The sequence below is a fragment of the Sus scrofa genome, chromosome 12, assembly GCF_054392235.1.
Source record: "Sus scrofa isolate SSC_HxYL_T2T_F1_AM1 chromosome 12, Sscrofa_HxYL_maternal_Yorkshire_Landrace_v2.0, whole genome shotgun sequence".
In the NCBI taxonomy this organism is placed as follows: domain Eukaryota; kingdom Metazoa; phylum Chordata; class Mammalia; order Artiodactyla; family Suidae; genus Sus; species Sus scrofa.
The window spans coordinates 64,802,164-64,827,668 of NC_139394.1; the positions used below are offsets into that span (position 1 = coordinate 64,802,164).

The 25,505-nt window shown below is 55.8% G+C and overlaps 2 protein-coding genes and 1 long non-coding RNA gene across 6 annotated transcripts in view; 1 reads left to right on the forward strand and 2 right to left on the reverse strand.

Annotated features, from left to right (window-relative positions):
- The first annotated feature begins 71 nt into the window (after positions 1-71).
- Positions 72-16,052, forward strand: ZSWIM7 (zinc finger SWIM-type containing 7). Of its 4 annotated transcripts, none has more exons than XR_014822040.1 (6): positions 72-181; positions 2,279-2,300; positions 6,353-6,455; positions 7,915-8,187; positions 8,739-10,358; positions 11,513-16,052. XR_014822040.1 is itself a non-coding variant. In XM_021066289.2 (5 exons), exons 1-5 carry the CDS (start codon positions 91-93, stop codon positions 11,624-11,626), a joined length of 435 nt encoding a protein of 144 aa, XP_020921948.1. In that variant the 5' UTR covers positions 72-90; the 3' UTR covers positions 11,627-16,052. The 4 variants fall into 4 exon arrangements, 1 of the variants encoding a protein (XP_020921948.1); XR_014822039.1 differs by having other exon boundaries at positions 10,254-10,358; XR_014822038.1 differs by lacking the exon at positions 7,915-8,187 and having other exon boundaries at positions 10,254-10,358; positions 11,513-12,384; positions 12,639-16,052.
- Positions 5,068-10,334, reverse strand: LOC110255894 (uncharacterized). The gene is made up of 2 exons (XR_014822091.1): positions 10,157-10,334; positions 5,068-9,816 (listed from the first exon to the last, which is right to left on the reverse strand). It is a non-coding gene; the product is annotated as an uncharacterized LOC110255894 (long non-coding RNA).
- Positions 13,217-25,505, reverse strand: part of ADORA2B (adenosine A2b receptor) — a 17,827-nt gene continuing 5,538 nt past the window's right edge. Inside the window, exon 2 of the mRNA XM_021066285.2 lies at positions 13,217-14,557. Coding sequence (XP_020921944.1) covers positions 13,897-14,557 — 661 coding nt within the window. The 3' untranslated portion in view covers positions 13,217-13,896. The remainder of the gene's footprint in view (positions 14,558-25,505) is intronic.

Here is a 25,505-nt window from a genome sequence, read left to right on the forward strand (position 1 = left end):
CCCGTCGGATTGGCCCCGACGCCCGCGTGCGCCGGGACGCACGCTGACGTCCCCGCGCTCGCCCCGCCCCCGGCTGGTGCGGAAGCGGCGATGGCGGTGGCCGCGGGGGTTCCTACGCTGCCCGCTGTGGTGGAAGAGCTGCTGAGCGAGATGGCGGCGGCGGTGCGGGACGGCGCACCGAGTAGGGCTGGGCTGGGCTGGGCTGGGCTGGGCGGGCGGCAAGGGTCCGGGGGCGGGGGGCTGGTCGAGGGGTCCGGGGCCGGAGTCCCCGGGAGGGAGGTTCCGGCCTGTTCGCCTCCACTGCAGCCCTTTTAAGAGTCCAGACTCGCTGAAATTAATCCTCGCATACACCTTGTTCAGCGAATAAATATTTTAGGGCTGCGAACCCGTGTGCGGACGCAGTGACTGGAGAACAGCTGGGCACTGTGACCGTGCCTTCGTTCTCTGACCAGCAGAGGATGCTCTGTGACCAGGCTCCCCGGCGCCCGGCCGACCTCGGCGGCGTCCGCGTGCTCACACCTGTATGAGAGCATCCTGCCCAAAGTGACCGCAGTGCATCGCCGCCGTCGGGCTGCTCAGCCAACGTCTCAGTGGCCTCAGAACTGCCCCTGCTTGTTCACTTGCATGGCTTTTGTTTGAAAAGGGCTGCACTTTGAAAAGTGTTTGTTACTGTTGTTAAAGAATTGAGAAAAGGAAGCCAACTTTTGCTTTCTCGTTTAAAGTAAACTTTCTCGTTAAAACTAAAGCAGCGGATAGGCTTCAGCGATTAGGGCAGCCAGGTGTTCAAACACTTTCTGATCCGCAGAAGGATGGGGGAAAGCCAATCCGTTGTCAGCTCAAACGCTGCCTGCCAGAAATGGGCTCTATCGCAATGGATTCATCTGTGCACTTGCGAGGGTCTTGAAGGGGGCACGGTGGGTGCCCTGATGCTCGTGACTCAGAGGGACCACCACCACTGATTCATGTTCTTTTTCAGCAGAGTCGTTTTCTGCTATTCAAAAACTTGTGTTTTAGACTAGTTTCCTGACCCCCGTCCTGTAATGATCATTTCTGTAGATCAGTAGCCTGAGTTTACACATGTCTGATGATGGAAAAAATCTAGCTACCGCTGAGTCATGGACAAAGCTATGATTACTTTTTCTTTCTTGTAACTTTCTGCTTTCTCTGGAATTAAAACTGTGTTTGTTTGCTTGTTTACTTTTCTATGTCTTTTTCCCTCACTCAATATACCAGCGTTCTAAATATCTACTCAAGCTGTTAGGATGAATAAAATGTCTTAGCAACTTCCTTTTCCTGTAGAAGTCACCCCCAGAGCTTCCTGGGGCACACTCATGTGGAGTGGCCTCTCTCCTGACCGCCCTTTGCCATCATCTAAGGAAATTCCCTTTACTTAAGTTGGGCCTTAAATTTAGTATATCCTCCAGTTTCTTTTTTTCTTTTTTTTGCGTTTTTAGGGCCAAACCCACAGCATATGAAAGTTCCCAGGCTAGGGGTCGAATCAGAGCTACAGCTGTTGGCCTACGCCACAGCCGCAGCCGCTCGGGACCCAAGCCCCACAGCACACGGCAATGCTGGATCCTTAGCCCACTGAGCAAGGCCAGGGACTACATCCTCCTGGGTACTGGTTGGGTTTGTTACTGCAGAGCCACAACGGGAACGCCTTTGCTACAGTTTTCTTTTCCTTAGTTTACTGCCTTATTTTATAGAGCACATACTCTGTAGCTTCCAGAAGAAGAGTACAAGATGTACTTTTTGAGGCTGTGCATGTCTGAAAAAGTTGTTTTCCCATCTCACACTTAATTGACAGTTTGGCTAGGTATTGAATTATATGTTGGATATATTTCTTCAGACATCTCAAAGTGTTATTTTACTACCTTCTAGCTTCTTAAACTTGCTTTCAAAGACCTCCAGAACTGTCTGGTGCCACCCGTTTCTGAGGTATTTTTTTGGGGGGGTTACTAGATTTTGAGGTGTAAATCAGGTTGTTGCTTGGCTTTCCCCATTGACAGCTTCCAGCTCAGTTTTCTCAGGTCTTATAAGTTCTTTTTCATCATAGTTGTGTTTCTCCTGGCTTCATCCTTGGGAGTTTTTGGTTTTTGTTTTTGTTTTTATCCTTTGGTGACTGTTGAGTGGAATATTGGGAAAGAGTAAAATTTGATGCCTAGGCTCAGTTCACCATCTGACACAAAGATCTTTTTAGCTTTAGTCTTTTTAAGATGTTTTTGTCCATGGTTACTGGTTTAACACAGTTACCTTTCTTTCTGTTCCTGTTTTACAGTTTCTGATGAGCATCTATTATCGTAAGTATACATCCTGGTGTATTTGGTTTGTTGTGTTTTTTTTTAAACTTTAATGTGTTTTAAAGGCCACATTCTTTCAAATCAGCTCTTGATTTTAAAAAATATTTTTACTAAACTAGAAACAATATTTTCTTGATACAATTGTTAAAAATCTATCTCCGGGAGTTCCCATTGTGGTGCAGCGGAAACGAATCTGACTAGTATCCATGAGGATGAGGGTTCGATCCCTGGCCTCGCTCGGTGGGTCCGGGAATCCAGCATTGCCATGAGCTGCGTGCGACATAGGTCACTGACACGGCTCGGATCTGGTGTGGCTGTGGCTGTGGTGTAGGCCGGCAGCTGCAGCTCAGATTCGACCCCTGAAACTTCTACATGCTGCAGGTGCGGCCCTGAAAAGCAAAAAAACAAAAAAAAAAAAACAAAAACTCTGTCTCAAGTGAATAGCAGCACTGTACTTGACAGTCTAAGGCATTTCCTTATTGTCCCATTTGCTGCTGACATTGTTGTAAAAGTCGTGGCTGTTACTCTCACACATGAAAAAGAAATGAGACGTGCAGATTTTCAAGTGCTCAGAGTCAGTGCCCCAGTCCCCGGCTGCTCAAGAGTCAACTATATACCTGTCTGTAGGGAGAGACAGTTATCCCGATTTGTTGGTGATAGCACTACTTTAAAAAAAAGAATAAAGTTATTTTTTTAAATACAGAAACTTAAAATCATTTTCCTTCATAGACAAAGTTCAAACATCAATTACATTCTCCATAGCAACAAAGAAGTGAAAGCTACCTAGGAATAACTGGACATTTAACTGCACAAAAACACGTATTTGAAAGTCCGGAAAGCTATATGCCAGCCCACACCAGAGATCATCTTAGGGGGAAGGAAAGAGGTGGGGTTTGGAGAAAGGCTTTATTTAACCTTTTCTCTACTTCTTAAATTTTTTGCCGAGATTATGCATTATTAGAAAAAAAATTACATTTAAAACAAAGGTAACACGCAAATAAAAGGACGCAAGTTACCAAAAGCACTGGAAAAAAGAAGTAAATTTTACTCGTGATCATAGAGATACAGATTCAAAGAATGAGGTAACTTTGCATCTGTACAGCTGGTGACCTCAGAAAAGATGTTGGTGAGAATGTGCCAGCTGTTGGCAAGAGCATGAGAAAGGTTACCTGATGCCCTGATGGTGCGCGGTATGACTTGGAAGGGAATCTGGCAGCTGGCAACAGAAGCTTTAGAATATGCGTATTCTTTGACCCAGAAACTCCACTTCTAAGAACATAACCCAGGGAAGGAGTCATGGATGTTCATACAGACTTCACAACAAACATATGCTTCCACTGTTGTTCATGGCAGCGAAAAGAAAAAAACATTTGGAAACAATCTAATCATTCAAAGTGGACTTAAACTCTCACTACCCAAAAACAGCATTTAGGGAAAAATAAAAGTCACTCATCTTTGCAATGGGATTCTTTGTAACCATTAAAGGTGGCACAGAGGAGTTCCCATCATGGCTCAGGGGTAACGAATCTGACCAGTATCCATGAGAACGCAGGTTCGATCCCTGGCCTGGCTCAGTGGTTTAAGGATCCAGTGTTGCCGTGAGCTGTGGTGTAGGCCGCAGACATGGCTCAGATCCCGTGCTACTGTGGCTATGGTGCAGGCCGGCAGCTATGGCTCTGATTTGACCCCTACCCTGGGAACCTCCGTATGCCACAGGTGCGGCCCTAAAAAGCCAAAAACAAAAGAAGTGGGAGAGAAAAATACTGCATTCACAAGATGTACACAGTATGTTAAAAAATAGACACGGCAGTTTGAAAAAATTCTTCTTAGATCCATTTTTACAGTTAATTGGGATTATCTCTGATAAACTTATTGCCCAATTTTATGTCTTTATTTTCCATTGTCCATAGACAGTCATCATATGTTTAATTTAAAAAACTTTTCCCGGAGTTCCCGTCGTGGCGTAGTAGTCAACGAATCTGACGAGGAACCAGGAGGTTGTGGCCTCGCTCAGCGGGTTAAAGATCCAGTGTTGCCGTGAGCTGTGGCTTAGGTCACAGACATGGCTCGGATCTGGTGTTGCTGTAGCTGTGGTGTAGGCCGGCGGCTACAGCTCCGATTAGACCCCTAGCCTGGGAACCTCCATGTGCCGCAGGAGCAGCCCTAGAAAAGGCAAAAAGACAAAAATAAAAAAATAAAAAACTTTTCCCACCGTAAAAGTTTGTCATGTAATGAGATTTACTTTGTTGGAAAATGAAGTTGAACACTTAATTTTACAGCTTTAGTAGTGCTGTCTTTCTGCTTTGTTTCAAATCATATGGGTTCTTTAAAATATTACCTTTTTAATTTTAATTCAGCTGAACCATTTTATTCTCCAGTTTATAAGAATAACCCATACTTGGGGAAGAAAAAAGTCCTTGGGAAATAAAACATAAACAACATCAACAGTGTACCACCCAGTGATAATTCCTGTTCTGTTTAGGTTTTTTTTTTTTTTTTTTGTCTTTTTACCTTTGCTAGGGCCGCTCCCGCAGCATATGGAGGTTCCCAGGCTAGGGGTTGAATTGGAGCTGTAGCCACTGGCCTACGCCAGAGCCACAGCAACTGGGGATCCGAGCCACGTCTGCAACCTACCCCACAGCTCACAGCAACACCAGATCCTTAACCCACTGAGCAAGGCCAGGGATCGAACCCGCAGCCTCACGGTGCCTAGTCGGATTCGTTAACCACTGCGCCACGACAGGAACTCCCCGTTTGGGTTTATTACTTTTTTTTTTTCAATGTAATGTTTTATTTTGAGATAATTATGGATTTACCTAAGGAAAAAAATTTATAGCATGATTGAGAGTTTCTAAATACACGATTTTCTGCCCAACCTTTCTCAGCTCACATAAGTATTTTCCCACGTATGGGATTTTTACCAGCACATCATTTATCAGCTGGATGCCGTTCCTGCCAATCCGGAAAGTACAAATTTAACACCCGTCAGATGGTCAGACTTGAAAAGGCCTGGTAATACTGGTGCGGGGAGGATGTGGAGGAAGCGAGACTCTCTCCCGTGGGGGGGACTCCTCCCACTGCTTATTCAAGTCGGAAAGTGCACGTGTCCTAAGAGCCAGCACTTCTACTTTCGCTTATGTGCCCGGGAAGGATTCTCCTCTGCGTGCACTAAGGCAATGACACTGCGGAGGTAACTGCGGACGAGAATGACAGCATAAAAGGGAAACATTCAGAACGCACATCGGCAGGCTACAGGAAATAAACTGTGTTCTGTGCATACGACGGGATGTTATTCAAAAGTGAAAAATATATACACACACACATATACACGCATCATTTTCAGAAGCACAGTGGGTGGAGGAAAAAACGCTGCCAATAAAACCTACAATATACCTTTTATGTTTTAAACCTTATAAACAGTACCACTTGTGTTTATGTATGCGGGTGTATTTGTGTGTGTGTGTGTGTACATACACACATGTACTACGTATAATGACATAAAAACATTAACAGAAAGGAAACCAGCCAACACACCCCGTCAGGGATGAGGGACCCTGGGAAGGGTAGGAAGCACTCGGGTATAGAGACGGCTTCTTTTTTAATGGCCACACCCGAAGCTAGAGAGGGCTTTTTTTTTCTTTCTAATTTTTTTGCTTTTTAGAGCCACTTCCGTGGCATATGGAGGTTCTCAGGCTAGGGGTCTAATCGGAGCTATAGCTGCCAACCTACACCACAGCCACAGTGACACGGGATCCTTCACCCACTGAGCGAGGCCAGGGATTGAACCTGCAACCTCATGGTTCCTCATCGGATTCGTTTCCACTGTGTCACGACAAGAACTCCGAGAGGGCTTCTTCATCTGTAGCAAATGCTGACATTTATTCTGGGCGGTTGATTCCTGGTCTTTTGCTATATTATTATCTTTTGGGGGGTTTTCCCCCAAAGTGAAACAAATTGAATTTTTAAAAACTGCCGGTGATGACCCTTGGGGTTACGTTACAGAAGTGACTTGCAGCCCCACAGTCTAATCCGAAGCTTCTTCTGCTCCCCAGGCTGAAGTTTGTCTTCGGCTCCTCAGCCGTCCAGGCCCTGGACCTCGTAGACCGGAAGTCCATCACCCTAATCTCATCGCCCAGTGGGCGGCGTGTGTACCAGGTAGAACTCTCGGGGCGGGGGGGGATTCCATCAACAGAATCCCCTTAGGACAGAATGTCCTCATGAGTCGCCATGAAAGCCAGTGACCAGCTTTTAGTCATTCCTGGATGACTGAAAAACAGTTGAGCCAACCTAGTGAAATTAGAGTGGTGGTAGGTAGAATAGGATACATATGGCCTCTTAACTCTGCCTGGGAGCAGCGCGGCGAAGCAGCAGTGGTGTGGAGAGGCTGTCCTCGCGTCTGAGGGCGCACAGTCAACCTGAGCCTTCCTCAAGTTTGAGAACAGAGGTCCTTTCCCACCCCCGGGGAAGCGCTGACAGCCTCGCCTTGTTCGTTACCTCTTGCTTACCAACGAAAACCAAATGCGTTGCAAGGCCCTTCCTCATGCCCAGATTCAGCTGCTAGAGATGATTTGGCAGAATCGTTGTCGGGAGGCATTCATCACAGAGCACACTGGGCCGGATGCAGGCCGTTTACCTGGACCTGAGTCCTGCCCCCTGGAGCTTACGATAGAGCTTTAGCGTTGCAGCCTCTGAGCAGATTCTGAGTCACTTCCACGTGTCAGTGATCCGTCTCTCCAAAAGCCCAGAAAGGGATTTATTTTGCAGGAAACCAAGGTGCAGAAAAGTAAGTTAGCAGTCTCATCTGGCATCGGGGGTTTGTGACTGCCACCTCACACTGCCCCGGGTTTGGCTGTATGAGACCGTGGTACATGTGGCCAGGACAGAAAGAAGGAGCTGTTGGGAATGAAATAAAAACACTGGCTGTGGTCTCCCAATTGTGTGCGTGGCTTGGAAGGGTAAAAAAAGAAGCCGTCCGCTCTTGTATGTAATCAGGCCTTGCTGAAGGCCAGGAAAAGAGGAATTTTTGCCTGTTTGGATTTACTTGTGACCTTTTGAAAGCGTTGAGACCGTGTGGATTGATGGTCAGGGAATGGGGACTGAGCCTCTGGGGCAGATGGGTGGCTTTGCTCAGTGGACTCGCTTGCTGGAGCACGGCTCGGCCCGCTGGCACATCCCCGTGCGTTTCTGCTTTAGCCAGGATGGGGTCATCAGTGTCGGAAGCTGCAGTTAAAATTTGGGGGGTGTACTCGCTTAAAGGAGCCGCCCATTAAGGTTTTCTCACGGCGAACTTCATAGATTAGCAATCGGAACGCAAATGATGATTGTTTATACCTGAGGAAGGGCTTCCGTTTTCTTTCCCAGGGTTGTGGGTTTTTGTTTGTTTGTTTTGGTTGGGTTCTGGTTTTTTACGTAGCTAAAATACACCCTCAAGAAGGGCCTTTGAGATTTTCCCATGTCTTTTAGCTTCAGATTTTTTGTCTCGGTTCCAGTATCAGCAGAACACTTGACCCGCAATGAGCAGGCTCTTAACTGTCTAGTTCCACGGTCTAGTTTTTAGTTGAAAACGCTTGCCTTTGAAGGGTTTCAGTTGTCATTGACTTTGTGTTCCTCCCAGGGTCACCGTGACGTAATTCTCATCATTCATATTCTGTGCTGCATTAGACTGCTTTATTTGTCATAAAAATGCTACCGTCTTGGGACTGTGGGGCAGCTTGGACTCTGAACTCAGTGAGGCTGCAGCCACACCATGTAGATGCTGTCAGAGCAACCTTGGTGGTTTCCTTGTGTGTAGTGGTCTCATAAGAATTCGGCTTAACCCAGAGGGTCTGTGCCAGGCAGACATGGCCTCGATGCCCTGCGCAGGTCGGCCTCCTCCAGGCATAGAGTGGTAAGTACTCTGAAGCTGCAGTTCCCTTGTCCCCTGAGTTGCTTTCTGATAAACCTGGGTTCACCTAGGAAAGGGATGCATCCGTCAGCAGGAGCTGAGTTCTGCTGTGATGCCGGGGACCCCCAGATTTCAAAGGCTTATAAAAACGAAGGGTCGATCGCGTTTGCCGTGCTTATCCACTGAGAGTCAGTTGCAGCTCCGCTCCAGGGCTCCTCCACTCAGGGAGCCCAGTCCCCGGGGGTCTGGGACGTGTGGTCTCAGCAGAGCGGGCCAGTGTTCAGCCTCTGCGGCTGCCCACGTGTCACTGGCTGAAGCAGGTCACAGAGCCAGCCTGCACGGAGCAGGGCAGGAACGCACAGTCCTCTTGCAGAGAGAGGCAGCGGACGCGGGGACAGCAGGCAGTGCAGCGGACCGCTGGGTGGGTGCTAGAGGCCTGGGCAGTCCCAGCTGTCCCTGGGAATGGATGGCCGTGCAGGTGACTTGCTGTCCTTAGAACCTCGGTGAGATGGGGACACACGGGTCCAGCTTCCCTGCATTTCTTTTTCTAAAAGCTCTCTCCTCCCGGGGACAAACATCGCAGACCGTGAGAGGGAGAACTGGGAGCCGTTCCCGTAAGCGGAGGCCACCTTTCCATCAGAGGGTGAAGGAACTGGGTTAGGTGGTCCCGGAGGCCGGTTTCCAGCTCTGAACAAGTCTGCCTCTGACCTTGGCCTGACGGTTGGTTCCTTAGCTGTCCACTGCTGGATAAAGAAGCAGCACGTGCCGCATCTCCCATCCCTTTGCAGTAACTCTGCCGCGGGCGGCTGGACATGTCTAGTCTTAGCCAGCCTTTGAGAGGACTGGCACGGGGGCCTCTAGAACTTCTGCGTCCCTGAGTTCCGGGCATTTAGCTTGTCCAGAGAGTACGCTGAGGGCCTGGGGACCACGACAAGAAGGGACAGTGAGCCATTCAGGTCCGTGCGGAATTCCAGAGGCTCACACCTGGCGAAACCAAGTCCAGTGGGAAGAAGAATCTACAGTTTGTGGTAGTTGGTAACAGTTTGGAGACCCAGGCAGTGTTCCTGCCACGGCTGCAAGGTGATGGGCGTTCTCCCAGGATTAGGTGGGAAGAGTCTGCTTTCGGGCTCTCTGTTCAGTTGAGGTTTCCCAGCCCCTGGGAAATGCCTCCGCTGACACTCCTGACACTCGCAGACACCCGGTACCCGGCCAAACATGTCCCCGCCTCAGGCCTGGCGCCGGGATCCTTCACGGCTGCAAAGGCCTCTTCTTACCCGGCCGTTGGCCCTCCCGGGTCATCCTACAGCCCCGAGAACTCTACCGACCTGGTCCAAACACAGGGCTGGCAGAGCCGTGTGTCGTGTGAACCCCTGGCCACCCGGCCAGCAGGCCCCACGCGTGGCGAAGCTCTGCTGCCCCGGGTGAAGCCCTACCTGCTGCTGGAGTCTTTGCGGGGAGAGAGGAGAGGACTCTGGCAGCGCTGGCCTTTTCCTGCAGATGCCATCGCAGAGCCCGAAACAAACCTGAAAGCCCGCAGCAAATTCCTCAGCGGCACTTCCCTGTAAATAAGCCTCAGGAGCTGGCCCTCCGCGTCCAGGTCAGAAATTGGCCTCAACTTTGGTCTTTGGCGGCCTGGCGGTTAGAGAGACGTGAAGCAAGTGATTTCTCCCGGTTGTCCAGTCACGCTGCAGACGCATCGTGTCCCTACACGTCCCCCTTGGGCCCCCTGCCCAGGCCTCCTCCACCCGCAGGATCTGTGCGGCCCGCCGCCCCCAGCTGCCGTGTCGCCCCCGTGATGTACAGAGTCCCTGTTGATTCATCTCCCGTCCCCATCTCCACAGGCCCTTTCCCGCTTTCCGCCTCCCCACCGACCCCACTCCCACGGCCGGGAGCGAGGGCTGAGCGGCCGGGACGTGTGAGCGGGGCCCCCAGCCCGAGAAACAGGCCGCTGCGCGCCGATGCCCTCACTCGCCTGGAGCTCCTCGGCCTCGCGTACGGTCCCCAAGGGCAGAGCAGTGGCATCCCAAACGCCTTTTCAAGTCTGAGCCCGTCTGTCCTCTTCCTTCCAGGTTCTTGGAAGTTCTGGCAAAACATACACGTGTTTGGCTTCTTGTCACTACTGCTCGTGTCCGGCCTTTGCCTTCTCGGTGCTGCGGAAGGGTGACAGCCTGCTGGTGAGGATGGGGTGGGCGGGCCCTCCCTTCCCCTCCCCCCTCCCCTCCCCCCCTCCCCCCTCCCCTCCCCCGCCTCACCGCAGTGCTGTAGAGAGCCACACAAAGCAGGAGTCTCACGGCACCTCCTCGAAGCAGAGAACTGATTGTCCTTGACTCCAGCCAGTCACCTCTTTCTGGCTCACCTTCCCAAAAGCAGTGTCGTTTTTAGAACTACCTCAATTCCCCATTTTAATTCCCAAGATCACAGACGCAGCCCTGGGGAATCCGCCAGCCCAGTAAAAATCAGACATGGGCAACTTCGAACACCCCCAACCCCAGCCAGGAGCTGTTCCCACGGCACACGAGACAGCCTGGCCCGTAGCCGAGCTTGACTTTCACAGGGCAGGAGGGCACGGCAGTGCCCCCACCCACTGCCCGGGAGTCCAGGGCATCAGGCAGGCATCAGACAGGACTCCTCATCCAGGGGAGCGGGCACTGCCCACCTGAGAGCAGGCAGCTGTGTTTAAGTCTTGCAGCATCTGTGCCCTCCTCCCCTTTCCTTTACACCGCTAATCACACGTCTTGGGAACGGGGTGGCGAGCCCACTGTCCCTTTATACAGGATGCCGCCTTCGCAGCTGATGTCACCTGTAAAGTGACAGGATTAAAGCGGGCTGCAATACAGATAGTCTCCCTAGAGGTGGCACAGGCCAGCTCAGGTACGGGTCCTACCCCCTCCCCAGGCCCCGGACTCTAACACAGCAGGTAGGCCCCGAGCCCGTGTACAAAGTGGGGTGAGACCTGTCCCCCTGGGGGGCTGTCAGACGTACCTGAGGGACTCCCAGGAGGAACACAGGCCCCCCAAGGCATGTCAGCTACTGCTCTTAACAGCTGTCTGAAGGCAGAGGAGAGAGAATTTAGAACTGAAATACAGAGACCATCTTGCTTTTCATGGGGGGGGTTACCTTATTGCCCAGAACAGCAGGCAACGCAAAACTTTTGTCCCCACTGACTTCCAGAGCGCCTTCCTCTGTCCCCCTCTGTGGCAGCTTTTCGGCAGCAAGGTCAAAGGCCCATCATTGCAGGCCCGGCCCCTCTCCCGTGGGTGACGGGGGCGTCAGGGCTTGGCCGGCCTGGCCCTCCCAGTTCTAACTGGCTGTGTGCTTCGTATTCCAGTGCAAGCACCTCCTGGCAGTTTATCTAAGCCAGGTCCTGGGGACCTGTCAGCAGCTCAGCGTCTCTGACAAGCAACTGACCGACTTGTTGATGGAGCGGACGCAGGACGCATAAGAGGAGCAGGTGGAGCCTCGCCGTCTTTCCAAATAGAAGGCCCCTCGGGAAACGCACGCAGCCCGTCCCGCGTGGCTCACCCGGAGGAGGAGGAGCTGGGCTTGGTACTGTCCCCTGCCCCCTGGCCTGCGGACGGGACTGCAGGCTGGACTCGGGGTGCGCGTGCAGTTTGACGCCTTCGCGACAAAGCTGAGCCGGCCTCTAGGCCTGGGGATAAAACATTTCCAGGTGGAATCAAGCATTTTAGACTCGAAAGCCTCATATCACATCAAGTCCACAGTTAGTCAGAGTCCCAAGCGACTAACGTGCTAGTGATTTTGAAGAGGTTGAAATGGCAGGCGAGTCGCTAAGAAGAATGACATTTAGATGAATAAGCGTGCGTTCTTGTTGGGTCCAGAAGAAGATCAGAAGCAGGAGTTCCCATCGTGGCGCAGTGGAAACGAATCCAGCTAGGATCCTTGAGGCTCCTCAGATCCAGCGTGGCCGTGAGCCGTGGTGTGGTTTGTCTGTGCAGCTCAGATCCGGCATTGCTGGGGCTGTGGTGCAGGACGGCAGTTGCAGCTCTGATTCGACCCCTGGGAACGTCCATGTGCCACAGGTGCAGCCCTAAAAAGCAAAAAAAACCACAAAAAACAAAAAACAGAGCTGTGGCTAAATGGAGCAAATATAAAAAGGCTTGGGCAGGGGGATGGTTTCAACAAGCTTCAGCTACCTGTGGTGTTGGTGCCAAAACAGCTTACTAAACAGGCAGTGTTGGAGTTCCCACTGTGGCACAGTGGGTGAAGGATCCAACTGCAGCTGCTCGGGTCACTGCCAAGGCTCAGGTTTAATCCCCGGCCCTCCACAGCAGGTCAGAGGCTGCAGCTGGGACTGAGATTCGGTCCCTGGCCCAGGAACTTCCACGTGCCGTGGGTGCAGCCATGAAACCATTTAAAAACACGGGGCAGTCCTGTTGGAAAGCTGGTGTCCAGAACGAGGACGTGCTGGCGTTTGCTCCGCGTGCCTCGCTGAGCTCTATGTCAAGCCGGATGACGGGAGGGCCTAACTCACCTTGTGAAGGAAGCTGTACCTGCTGCTGGGGGTTCGGTCTGAGGACGAGAAGGCCAAAGAGCTTCCCGGAGGGTGCTGGAAGGGAGAGACGCGGGACTCGTGTGGACTCCGAGGGACAGGAAGGGGCTGTGAAGGCGGTGTGGACAGGAGATGGACAGCAGCACGGGCAGGGGCGTCTCGTAGGGGACGCTGTCCACGGAACGGGGCCAGGAAGACAGGCCTCCCTGCCTCCAGGCGGTTCGTGAACCTGCAGCATCCCTGCCAGGGTGCACGTGGAAGCACCCACCGCGTCAGTGAAGACGCAGATGGGGCAGCTGGTTTAGCAGCCGAGGCCACCCCCGGCCTGGGCCCCCCAGCCAGCCGGAGGAGTGAGTGTTGCGTGAAAGGCCCTTTCTGCTCAGCTGCGGTGTGACCAGCGGAAGCTCTCCGGGCTCCGCTGCGTGGGAAACGGGCCCGGCTGTGAACTGAGGCTCCAGGGGGTCTTTGGGATAAAGACTAGCAGGCAGGTGCATCACAAGCCACGCAGCACCCGAAACGCGGTTTGGGGTTTTTTCTGAGTTTTATTTTTATTCCACCTAATATACAGACACAATCACATAATTGTACTTAATAAAGTTTCCAGCAACTTGGCCAAACTTGAACTTGGGAGAGAAGGAAAACCCACTCTCTACCTAAGAGCGTATCCCAACTCCCGTGACAGGACTCAACCTAAGACGCCAGGGGAGCGTCGTTTGCCTCAGTTAAGGCAGCAGTGTCTTGATTAGACGGTTCCTTCTCCTGGTCCCCTTCCTCGGAACAAGTATACACTTTTAGCACGTCCAAATTGCCCACTGCCTCTAAGTTAAAAACATCTGTATGATGATAGTTCACGGTGTTTCACAGTAAAATAGTTTCGAGCATCTCCCACCATTGAAAGAGGTGGAACTCGTACCAAAAAAGACCCCCCAAGTCAGTCTCTGACAGTCCACTCCAGCCGCAGCATCATCCCCTCGGGAAGAGCGGCCCGAGAGAACCACACGTGCCCTCGCCGACCCCGGGACCCACCAGTAACGGGGACATTTTCACTGGGTAGGTGGCGGCTCCAGGGAGGGCTCCACAGAGGCAGCCGCTGGCGGCTGGGGCCGAGGGGGTCCTTCTCAGAGCGCCGCGGCCCGTCCCGTCGGTGTCCCGTCCCTTCGTCATTGTGAATGCGTGCCTTGGGGACGAGGCCGGAGCCGGGGTCATAGGGGGAGAGCCGGCTGCGCCCCCGCCTGCCCGCCGCCGCTCTTGAGCCCGTCTGTCTGGCAGAGGACGTACCTGGAGATGATTCTGTGAAACGTGGCGCGGAAGTCTCGGTTCCGATAGGCGTACACGATGGGGTTGACGACCGAGTTGGCGTGTGACAGGAGGATGGCCACGTTCATGGCCCACTTGGGCTTCTCCTTCGCCCAGCCCGGGTGGAAAAGCGTGGCACAGTTGATGGCGTGAAGAGGCAGCCAGCACAGGGCGAAGAAGCCCACGATCATGGCCAGGGGCTTGGCCGCGTGGATCTCCCGCTGGAGGACGGTCCGCGAGTGGTCCATGAGCTCCGTGCGCTGCAGCTGCCGGCAGGCCACCGTGAAGATCTTGGCGTAGATGGCGAGCATGATGACGAGCGGGGGCAGCACGCACCCCAGGAAGTTGAAGTACACCATGTAGTTCATGGGCACCACGTTCTCGAAGAGACACCTGACGCGGCGGCAGCTGCCGTTGCCCGGCCCCGCCCCGCACGCCGTGCAGTTGCCGGTGGCGATGGCCCTGCTGTTCCAGCCCAGGAACGGCGTCAGGCCGATGGCGAAGGCGAGGACCCAGAGGCCGGCAATGACGCCTCGCGCCCGCGCGCCGGTGACCAGGCTCTTGTACCTGTTCAAGAGCACACCGCCTGTTACTGGCAGCCCACGTGCCCCGCGACCCAGGCCCGAGGCCACCTCCACCCTCTGTCCCACGGCCTCCAGGGGCACCCCGTGGCCTTAGCCCTCGACACTGGGGACACGCACCCCGACACAACCAGCTCGGCTCTAACTCTCCGGGTGCGCCCTGACCCCCAGATCTTAGGTCTGGGCCTCCCTCTAAGACACGCTCCGGGGCTCGAGGACACCAGGGGACGGGACACACAGGAGACCTCCGCTTTCAGGGACTTGGATGCCGGCAGGGCAGACGGGCCATGCCGACCCGCAGACCTACGTCAGCCAGGCGTACGGCAGGTCAGAAGGAGCCCGCGTGGTGTGAGGGGACAGAGAGCCGAGTGAGGAGGGTCGGGTGTGGCAAAGGACTCGTCTCACGAGGCCCGTCAGGGGGGCTTTATTGATCAGAGGTGCTTGAACCAAAGCCCGGGGCAGCACGCCCCGAGACTCTGGGCAGGAAGCCTTCTGGTCCCACAAACGCCATGGGAAGAATCGTCCCGAGTTCCTGGGTACGATGCTGGGGACCGAGGCCTGGCCGCGGCCCTGCTGCAGCCAGCAGCAGAGCTGATACACTGAGAGAAAACTTAGCAGATATGAAATTTTTAAGTTATTTTCAGACCACCGACTCTTGTCTTCCCGAAAAATCTCCAGAAATCACAGCACACATTTGGGACCTCGTGCCCCAGACCAGTCCACATCTGGTTTGTAGCGAAGGTATGAACTTTGCTGTTGACAACTGGTCCGTGGTCTGGAAGGCGGCAGTGCTGCCAATGGGTCCGTAGTCTGCGGGCCATGTAATGTCCCGAGAAAATAAAACCCTACGCGCTGGGAAGACGACTGGGAAAACTGGGAAATCACGTTATCCTGAAACCTGTCTACACAAAGTGTCCAGTCCCCTTTGCCTGGAAGGCCTCAGCCCCACCGCCGTGCCTCTGCTCCAGGCCCTGCCGACCTCAACCCTGGACCAAACAGCTGTTCCTGTTCCAAAGGTCACCGCCCATCACCTCTCGGGCAGGGCTGGCCACGCCCACTCTCCGGCCCTGTCCGCACACCTGCTGTAGAGCGTGTTTACCTGGTACAGGAGCCTCCCTCTCAACTAGAATATTCAGCCCCTTAAGCACCTGGACCTTGTCCCTTGGCATCCGTGTCGCCAGCAGCTCGCACGGTGCTGGCCCGGAGGAGGCTCAGTAATGTGGTCGCTGCGGACACGTTCCCGACCTGTCATCAGGCAGCTTTAAACCAAGGTTCTACCATTAGGACCATGGGGAAGCCCGATGCTGTGGCCTGAGGCCTGGCACGGGTGCGGAGGTCACCGAGACCTTGCTTCACGCCGCCAGCGACCCCAAACCCTTCCTGCTACCACGATGGCAGCCTCGGCCACATGCAGCTCGTCGTGGGTGCTGGCCCAGCTGCTCACTGAGTTCTTCTTGGCCAATAAATCCATCCACTTCCAAGCCCTCTCTGCTTCCCTCCTCGTTCGGGAATGTCAAGCCATTCCTTATGAAACGGTTACCCCCAGCTTCCCCAGTGACAGGGAGAGGACAGTCCGTCCCTGTAGGGTGGCCAGGCCGAGTGGCTGGAGTCCCAGAGCTCAGGCCCACAAGGCAGCCCTGCCCTCACGCCTGTGCTGCTCGGGCTCTCAGCTGCACCGAGCTGCCTACAGCTGAATACAGACCAGCCCCGGGGGTGAATTCGACTGGGGGCAAGCAAACGCTCTTTCGGGTGATGGTCTGGGGCGGGTGCCTGCAGCGGTTCTCTGCCGGGTACTTCCGGAAGGGCTTCACGCGTAAGGAGAGACCCGAGCGAGCGAGCGGAGAGCTCTTCCCTCCGCCCCCTCCCTTCCTGCCTTTGGGAGGCGCTGACGCCTGGGGAGGGATGAGCCTGAAGACAAAGCCAAGGCGCAGCAGAAGGAAGGAGAGAGTCCAGGGCCTTGGAGACGGATGTCTCTGAACAACTCCACCAACCCCAGAGCCATCAGGGCTCGTGTCCCAGTTCAAGAGGTCATTGACTGTGTTGATGGCTTAAGCCAGGGTTACCTGCAGCCCAACACACACTCATCCGAATCGCAAGGGACTTTTCTAGTCCAGCTTTTCTTATTTTACAAATGAGGAAACAGAGATACAAAGTCTTGAAGTTCCCCTCGTGGCTCAGTGGTTAATGAATCCGACTAGGAACCATGAGGTTGCGGGTTCGATCCCTGGCCTTGCTCAGTGGGTTAAGGATCTGGTGTTGCTGTGAGCTGTGGTGTAGGTTGCAGATGCGGCTCAGATCCTGCATTGCTGTGACTGTGGTGTAGGCTGACAGCTATAGCTCCAATTTGACCCCTACCCTGGGAACCTCCATATGCCGTGGGAGCGGCCCTAGAAAAGGCAAAAAGACAAAAATAAAGTCTTTAGGCAGCAAAGGCAAACATGAGAACCAGAGACCAAAGTTTGGTCAAGACTTTCAGGCCAGTGCTCCAGGCAGCAGCTTATGCTGCTTCTGTGGCTTGACTTTTTCCTAAGCAGCTCCAGATGCTCGGCGCACTCTGCCCACGGCGGGCCCGGGGGCTTCCTGCCAGAGGTCAAGACAGCTAGAATCCACCCCCATCTGCAGCCTCAGACCTCCTGGCCCGGCATATATGGAAAACTCCTCTCCCGCTGATCCGTGTTGGATGAGGAAGAGCTAGCAGTGCCATGGGGGGTGGGGCACAGCTTTCTCGGGGCCCTTCTCCCCCAGGTCCTTCCTGCCCCAGAGCTCGGCCTCTGCGCCACGCACTGCGCGGGCCCTGGACACGGTCACAGCCCTCGTGGGTTGTGAGGCTAATGGAAGAGACAGGACACGCACAGGTAGACGCACGGATGCGTGATGACAAGTCAGAGTGAATGTGGCCAAACCAATAACTCAAGGAGGGTGCAGGGAAGAGAAAACCAGCAGCAGCTTAGACGCAGGGGGCCTCTTAGAGCTGGACGAGGACAAGGACACGGCCAAGGGGAGCGAAGCACGGAGAGACGGGCACTCTGCTGAAGCGAAGACAGGCAGGCCGCTCCCCAGGCCTGGGAAGGAGCTGGACTTTGGCCCTCAGCTACCCGGGGCAGCAGAAGCCACTGTGGGCTGTGAGGCACCCTGGGGTGGGGGGATTTAGCTGCATAACGTGCAGCACGGAGCCTGGGTTCCAGGGGAGCTGGAAGGCGGCAGAGACTGGATGCTGGAAGGGAAGGAATGAGATTCCAGGATGACCCCTGACGGTTTTCCGACGATGGATTCATGTTTACTGACGCAGTGCTGGAGGGGGCAGTGCTGGAGGGGGCGATGCCAGGAGGCGAAGATGGCGAGGATGGTGGCTGTCAGCCCTCATTAAAGTCATCAGTAGGCAGGATGCAGAAAAAAGGCAAGATTATTAAAGCAAAGGCTCTGAGGGGGCTGGAGGATGTGGGGGCCAGAGTGCTTTGGGGGGACACTCCTCTGCTGGGCTGGGGTGGGGGGTGGTGCAGGGAGGGCGGGTTTGGGGGCCGAGAAGCTGCTGTTTCCACGGGCAGCGTGAGGAGAGCCGCCCTGAGGGAGGAGGCGGCCAGAGCAGGGAAGGAACGGGGCGGGGGGCCTTGCTGGGAACCCTTGGCAGGTGGCCTCCGTGGTTTGGAGGGTGGTGCCACCTCTGGTGACAAGGTGCAGGCTGGACCCTGGCAAGCAGAGGCCGAGGGAGAGTGGGAGGCAGGCCAGGGTGTGTAGCTGCCGAGGGGGATGATAGCCGGGGACGGGGTGGAGGGGCGGGGGGCGCAGGGACACGTGGGACTCCTCTAGAGGGTCAGGCCTGCTGCAGGAGGAAGGGGGCGCACCCCTTTGGAAAGGAGGGGGAACCCAGAGAAAGGCTGCGCCCCAGGTCCCAGCTGAGGCCCAGGGCAGCAGAGCTTAGGGCAGGGCTCAGGCCAGGTGGCAGAGGGGACAGGCAGGGAAGAGGCGGAGACAGGGGACCAGAGGTGTCCCAGAGGGTGCGGTGCTTCAGAGGCAAGTGGGACTCCGGGTCCAGCCGGCCGGGGAGATAAAGAACCATGGGGCTGAAAATCGAGTCCTTTTCTGAGGACCTGCAAGGCTTGGCTCAAACTCAAAGTCAAAGCCACGTCTCCATTTTCGTCTAACGCGCCGGTGGCACTTGAAGCTTAAAAGCGCCCACCATCTGTTCCTCCACCTGAAGCCAGTTCTCCTTCCTCATCTCCTCTTGACTGGCAGGTCCTTTCCCTGCCAGCCACCTTCCAACCACGTGCCACACGCCACATCATAGACACCTGCTCCCCCGCTGTGCAGAGCACATGGGAAACTCAGAGCCCCGCTGGCTGGGCTGCAGATCCCACACCCGGCGTGTCCTCCAGCCACCGACGTGGGGACTGAGGCGCAGAAACCCCTGTCCCTAAATTGCAGTCGGGATCCAAACCCAAGCTACTCTGATTCCAGTTTTGTCAAAAGCAGCCGTGTTTGTGCTCAGGACCCTAGGGCTCTTCTCAGAAATCCCAGCTGCCCTGGGGTCGCAGGGGGCAGCCAGCCAGGGCCCAGCTCCTGCCTTCTCCTCCAACGCCTCTACCCTCCTCGCCCAGGCTGCTTGCCGGTCCAGGGACCCCCACCCCCACCCCCGACTCGGCCACGTGGGCATCAGGAACCTGCAGGAAGGGGCCTCGGCCGCCCTCTTGGCAGGCAGCCCTTAGAGGGCGGCAAAGAGATGGTGGGCCCAGGCTGACCTCAGGGGGAGGGGGACGAGCCGTGGCTCCAAAGGGCAGGACAGGCAGTGCCCACGAGACGTGGACCCAGGCACAGGTGGGAGGCAGCCCAGCTCCCGTGCTGAGTGGGAATCTGGAGGGCGGCCCCGGGGTCTCTGGTATCTCCCACTTCCAGCCATGCCTCTCTCTTTCCCCTGGATGCCCCCCCTTCCCCCCCACGCATGGCTCTCAGAGCAGCCCCGTGGGTGTCCCCAAATGGTTCTGAAAGGTGGGCAGCGTGTCCCTTCCTCACTTGTGCCGGGAGGTCCGTGAAAGGCAGCGCCCAAATGAATGAAGGCGACCCAGGTGGCTTTTCACTCCAAAGGATCGGGGACATGGCCAGCCCACACGGGGGCACCTGGGAAAGGCCCCTGCCGGCAGGAGCAGCCCTGTCCACACAAAGGGCTGTGCGCCAAGGAGACTGAGGGCCAAACAGTCTCACGGGGTGGGGTGGGGGCCGCCAAAGGGAGCCCCGTGCACCCGGTTATGTAATGAAAGGCGGGCTCGCCAAGGGCCGGGACAAGGGCTGGCGTCGTTCCGGGCCAGGGTACCGCCTCCTCTGGCTCTGCAGCCCTCGGCTCAAACCCGGCTGCCGTCTCAGCCGCGGAAGTCCCCACTCCCGGCTCGCAGGGCCTTCTGAGCGTGGCCGGTCCCCACGGGCGGCCACCCCGGGCAGGGACGTCAAGCCTGGCCAGTCCAGACCGGCTGGAGAGAGGCTGAGCTCTGCTGTCAGAAAAACGGGGACAGTGGTGGCCGCAGAGCCCCCCTCGTGCTGCTGGGCCTCTTGGCACCGACCGCCTGTGCACAGAGCACTCGGGGGTGCCAACCACTGAGTGAACCCCCACGAAATCCCGTCCTGCTCTTCACATCGTCGGCTGCTTGTTTAGGGACTTTTTTCTTTATGTTCTGTCTCGCCCACAAGTTTCATTCCTCTGTAATACAAACACGCTGCCAAAACACTCTGTACTGCATACATATTCTCTAAACGCACACACGAAAGATAGCAGGACTTCTGCAAAAATGGAGTTAGGAGGGACCACTCAAAACCTACAGAAAGTTGTGACTCCAGCCCGAACAAAAGACCTCGGGCTGCTCAGGCGGGCAAGTCAGAGGGGCTAGAGGCTGCCACGGTGAATGTTAAAAATGTACCCAAAAAGCCTAGTGGAAATCCTGGCAAAACTTTAATTAGCGCGAGGCTGGTAGGTGCCAAGATGCTGCGGCGGAGAGGCCTTCTGAGCGGGGGCTCAGCGGTTGGGCGCCGCGGGCGGTGCGGCCACGGCCAAGTCGCTGGCTGGGTGCAGCTTTCCCAGGAAGGAGGCCAGGCTGGCATTGTTTTTCTCTCCTCGGTCCTGGCGCCCCAAAGGTCCCCTATGGCTCTGCTGTCACTGAGGGCTTTTTCCTCTCCTCCTGGAGCCTGTCGAGCTCGTTCCCCGAGTGGGCAGAGCCACAGATGAGCCGAAGCAGGGTCTGCGTTGCTCCTACTCCTGCATCTCCCCAGCCGCCCGCCACGCGCCGCCGTCCACATGGCAGAACCTCAGCGGGGGGCAGGGAGGTGTGCCCCCGGGACCCCATGACCCTCACAGCACCCTCCACCAGCCTCCCGCAGAGCCATGTGCTCCTTCACGGCAGAAACTCCATCTTACTCACTTTTTTTTTTTTTTTTTAAATAAGTTGGATCTTTTGGCCAACCTGCAGCGCGTGCACGTTGCCAGGCCAGGCATGGAACTCGAGCCACAGCAGTGACAACGCCAGGTCCTTCACCTGCTGAGCCACCAGGGAGCTCCATCCTCTTACTCGCACTTGTATCACATTCTTAGGCTGAAGGGCTGCTTCCCCGCAAGTTAACAGGGTTTTTCAAATGTCACAAACAGAGGGAGGAAAGGAACCCTGCCCAGCACTGTACCTGCTGAAGAACCAGGACTCACAAACCTCCCCACGTGGACGACCAAAGTCCCAGGCGACTTCAGCCGTGAATTCCGCCAGACACTCAAGGCGCGCACAGCCACCTCTGCACAAAAAGAATGTTTGGTTCCGTGGAGGCGGCGGCCAGGCCTGGGGGGGAAGGAGGCCCCTCATTTACCACTCGTGATGAACGTTTTGAGGACAAGCCGCTTTGTGTCCACAGCCTGAGGTGGTCACAGCTCCGGCTGTGGGGCCGCAGAGGCAAGGACGGTGCCACCACCCACTGGATGCCAAGCTGCGGTCGCCAGGGCTTCCCTGCGGGCCGGCTTCTGAGGAGGCCGGGACCCTCAGCCCTCCGGCCCCGAGGTGTCTCCTCCCTCCACGCGCTGCGACACGCCTGACACCCGGGGCAGGCCTGGCGGGGCCTGAGCTGAGCCCGCGCTGACGGTCATGGTGGTTGGAGCAGATGCCCCTGCCCTTCGGTCACCCGAGAACAAGGGATGGGATCGCGGGTGGCGGGAAGCAAGCCGCCAGCGCAGCAGGTGCAGGCCGAGCGCGCCCTGGAGCCTGGTCTGGGGCGAGTCTCCTCTGTGGGTCTCACACTTCGGCTGGGACCCAGGGGCAGCCCAAGGTTGTGGGGCTCCAGGCTCTCATCTCCTCCAGGCCGAGTACGAACCCCCGAGAGTAAGGGCCACTGCCCGAAACCGGAGCGGAGAAGAGGAAGACACCCCGCCCTCCCCTCTCCCTCCAAAGCACCGTCCCGTGGCTGCGGCTCAAGCCCACTGCGCTTCAGATCGAGCCTTCACGGTCAAGAGCGTCGGGGACTTAGAAGCCATGGGGGGGCGAGTTCCCGGCCACCGCACCTTGGGTCCCGTGGCGATGGGAGTGCCCGCCAGGGCTCCCCCCCGCCCCCGCTACTCCTTTGTAATTAACAGGTATTTTGCGGTGGGTACAGGAGACTTTGTAAATATCCTAGGCCTCCTCAAACTTTTGCCAGGGAGTTTTATCACCTATTGACGATTCTTGCCCGAACCAGTTATTACTGTGATAGTTGCCAAAAGATCGGCTCGACTCGTCATCCCCACCCATTAATGAGGCGGCATGCTACGGTAATAAGCAGGGGCTCTTCCAAGCCATTATTCAAAACAAAACTCTCCAGGCTCTGTTCACCGAGGCCCCAGAGCAGCAAGGAGCACCCCCACCCAAGGCCTGGCTTCCAAACGCCGTTCTCCGCTGAAAGGCAACAGGGATCCTTGGAGAAATGGCTGCTCCCAAAGCAGAAAGAGACACTGTGAGCCTGGAAAAAACTTTTGGTGCCAGAACCTAAGCGAGTGCTGAAAAAATCGATGGTAACACTCGAACGGAGGTGAGTGACAGGGAGGGCTTGTAACACACTAGGTGGAAATAAAATTGGGCCCTAAGCCCACTGGTATTTAAAAGATAATGTAAGAAGAGCAGGGAAAGGTAAACCTCCTTCTACAGAAGGAGCCAGATGATACGCGGGGAGGAGTGAGAAACCAGAAAATTGCCAGTTGACGTGGTAACAGCTGATGCAGGCGAGATGGTCCACAGACTTCCGGTGAGGAAGCCAGGCGCCCACGGCGTAACCCAGCGATGAGATGGGGCAAAACCCCGATCAGGTGATGGGACAGGCTGACCCCGCGTGCGCCTGGGTCGGTGACAGGCTGAGGCGGACACAGTGTCCCCACCTAAAGTGTGCAACCTGAGTCTCATCATAAGGAGACAACTGAACCCAAAATAAGGTGCCGTCTACAAAGAGAGGGAAGAAGACTCTCCCAGACTGAAGAAGACCAAAGGCCCATGTGAAATGCACGTGTGATCGTTCATGGGCGCCTGGCCTTTAAAAAACTATACAGAACACAATCAGGATAGTGGGGACACTGGACAATGGGCTATGTCGACATCAGGGAATTTATACGACTTTTACAGTTTGCAAGTTGTGAGAAAAATACACTCCTTCAGAATGACTCATTCTTTCTGAAACCACAGACCACAGTAGATTAGTCAAACGGATACAAGTGTGTGTGTGTGTGTGTGTGTGTGTGTACACACATATGTATATACCCTCTGATAGCAGAGACGTTTTAGAAATTACAAGGTGAGGAGTTCCTGCTGTGGCTGAGCAGTAACCAACCCGACTAGGACCCATGAGGATGCAGGTTCCAGGCCGGGCCTTGCTCCGTGGGGTGGGGATCCAGTCTTGCCGTGAGCTGTGGTATAGGTCGCAGATGCGGCTCGGATCCCGTGCGGCTGTGGCTGTGCTGTGGGCCAACGGCTGTAGCCTGGGAGCTTTCATATGCCATGAGTGTGGTCCTAAAAACCAAAAAAAAAAAAGAGTCCTGGAAGGAAACACAGAGGGAATGGAGGTAAGGAGATAATCTAGAAAAATTCTTTTTTTTTTGTCTATTTGCCATTTCTTGGGCCACTCCCACAGCACATGGAGGTTCCCAGCTAGGGGTCTAATCGGAGTTGTAGATGCCGGCCTACGCCAGAGCCACAGCAACGCAGGATCTGAGCCACGTCTGCAACCTACACCACAGCTCACGGCAACGCCGGATCTTTAACCCACAGAGCAAGGCCAGGGATCGAACCTGCAACCTCATGGTTCCCAGTCGGATTCATCAACCACTGAGCCACGACAGGAACTCCTAGAAAAATTCTTTTTCAAGATTTCAGAGATGGAGACAGACCGCAAAGTTTCACCTACAGATGCCCCCCCGCCTCCCCAGAAGGGGGAGATTGGAAAGTCAACACCCACCCACCCTCGGGGAACTTCAGACCGTGGAGCAAAGCAGCAGGGAGCTCCCTGGTGGCCCAGTGGGGAGGACACGGCGCGTTCACTGCTGTGGCCCCGGTTCAGGCCCTGCTCTGGGACCGGAGAGCCCACATCAAGCTGGTGCACACCATGGCCAAGAAAAAAGAAGAAAAAGAACCCCCAAGGCAGATTTCCTAAGCAGCCTGGGCATCAGAGCCGTGCCACCAAACCTCAGAGCACGTCCAGTCAAACCACCGAACACAGCTGGCATGTGAGGACCCGCGTCCTGAGACGCTGCCCGAGGATGGTACAGGGACCACACACGCAGAATCCCTGCAGCGGAGGAGGGACCGGGCCGGAAGGCGGTCACACCCTCGGTGTCACGCCGCGAAGAAGCCGCGTCAGGGCCACCAGGACGAGGAGCCACGCTCTTCCTCTAAGATCCTCTGAGTCTCCCGGTGGGAAGTTGGAAATGTGTGTTCACTACCCGCGGGTGCGAAAAAACAGCCCCGAGAAGCAGAAGCGGCTTCGGACAGGCGAACTGGGAGACAGGGACCAGCCCGGGGGACTTGCGTGCCGCAGTGCCCGCTTCGAGCCGGGGTCGATCGCTTTACCGCGGCCGGGGTGACCTTCGGAAAGTAGAACCTCCATCGGGGGGCCGGGGTGGGGCAGGCGCCCAAAGGCGACAGCAGGAGGGGGAGGCGGTGGTGGGTTGGGCACACCTGCCTCACTTTTCTGGACGTTAACAGCCACCGTCTCAAAGGGCAGGAACCCAAAAGAGAGGATGACCTGGGAGCCACAGGGAAAGAGTCAAAAGCTAAGAAAGGCTGGAAGGAACGGGCAGGCAGGAGGGCTTGTGTGGCCTGGTCGAGCCAGCAGAGTCTGTTTAGAGACGGCAGCACAAAGCCAGCTGTCACCGCAGAGGGTGACCCCGGGCGGCTGGGGAGGGGCCGGGGTGGGGGCCACTTGGCTTCTTCCTCCTGAACCCCCTGGACTTTTGAGCGCTTACTTCTCACACACGGGTTGGTTTCTAACTCGAAAGACAGAACAAGGGCTTTCACCGCCTTAAGGATAAAACCCGAAGTGCTTTGCAAGCCTCCAGGCGCCCCCCGGACCTGCTGTGCTAGGACCCCCGCCCCAAGGCTGGGCAGCCCCTCCCAGTCCCACGAAACTCGGCAGCAGCCCCCCAGCCCCAGCCGAAGCCCAGCCCCTCGGTCAGTCCAGCCCCGTTAGCAGCCACCCTCCGCCCCAACGGTCCGTTCCCGCCTGATCTCTCTCGGCGAAGGCACGTCTGTGCTCCGCTACCCTGTGCCCGCTGCCCCGGGCAGGGTCTCCAGGCTCTCAGCCTCCGAGACCGAGAGCACAAGCTGTGAGCAGGCTCCTCCCTCGGGGGAGACAGGCTTGCCCCGTCCTGCGTGTGACCCGGGCTTCCTGTGGAGCGGGGAGGGGACAGCATGGCCCCAGGAGGGTGTCGCAAGGACCCATGGAGATGACACACGTAG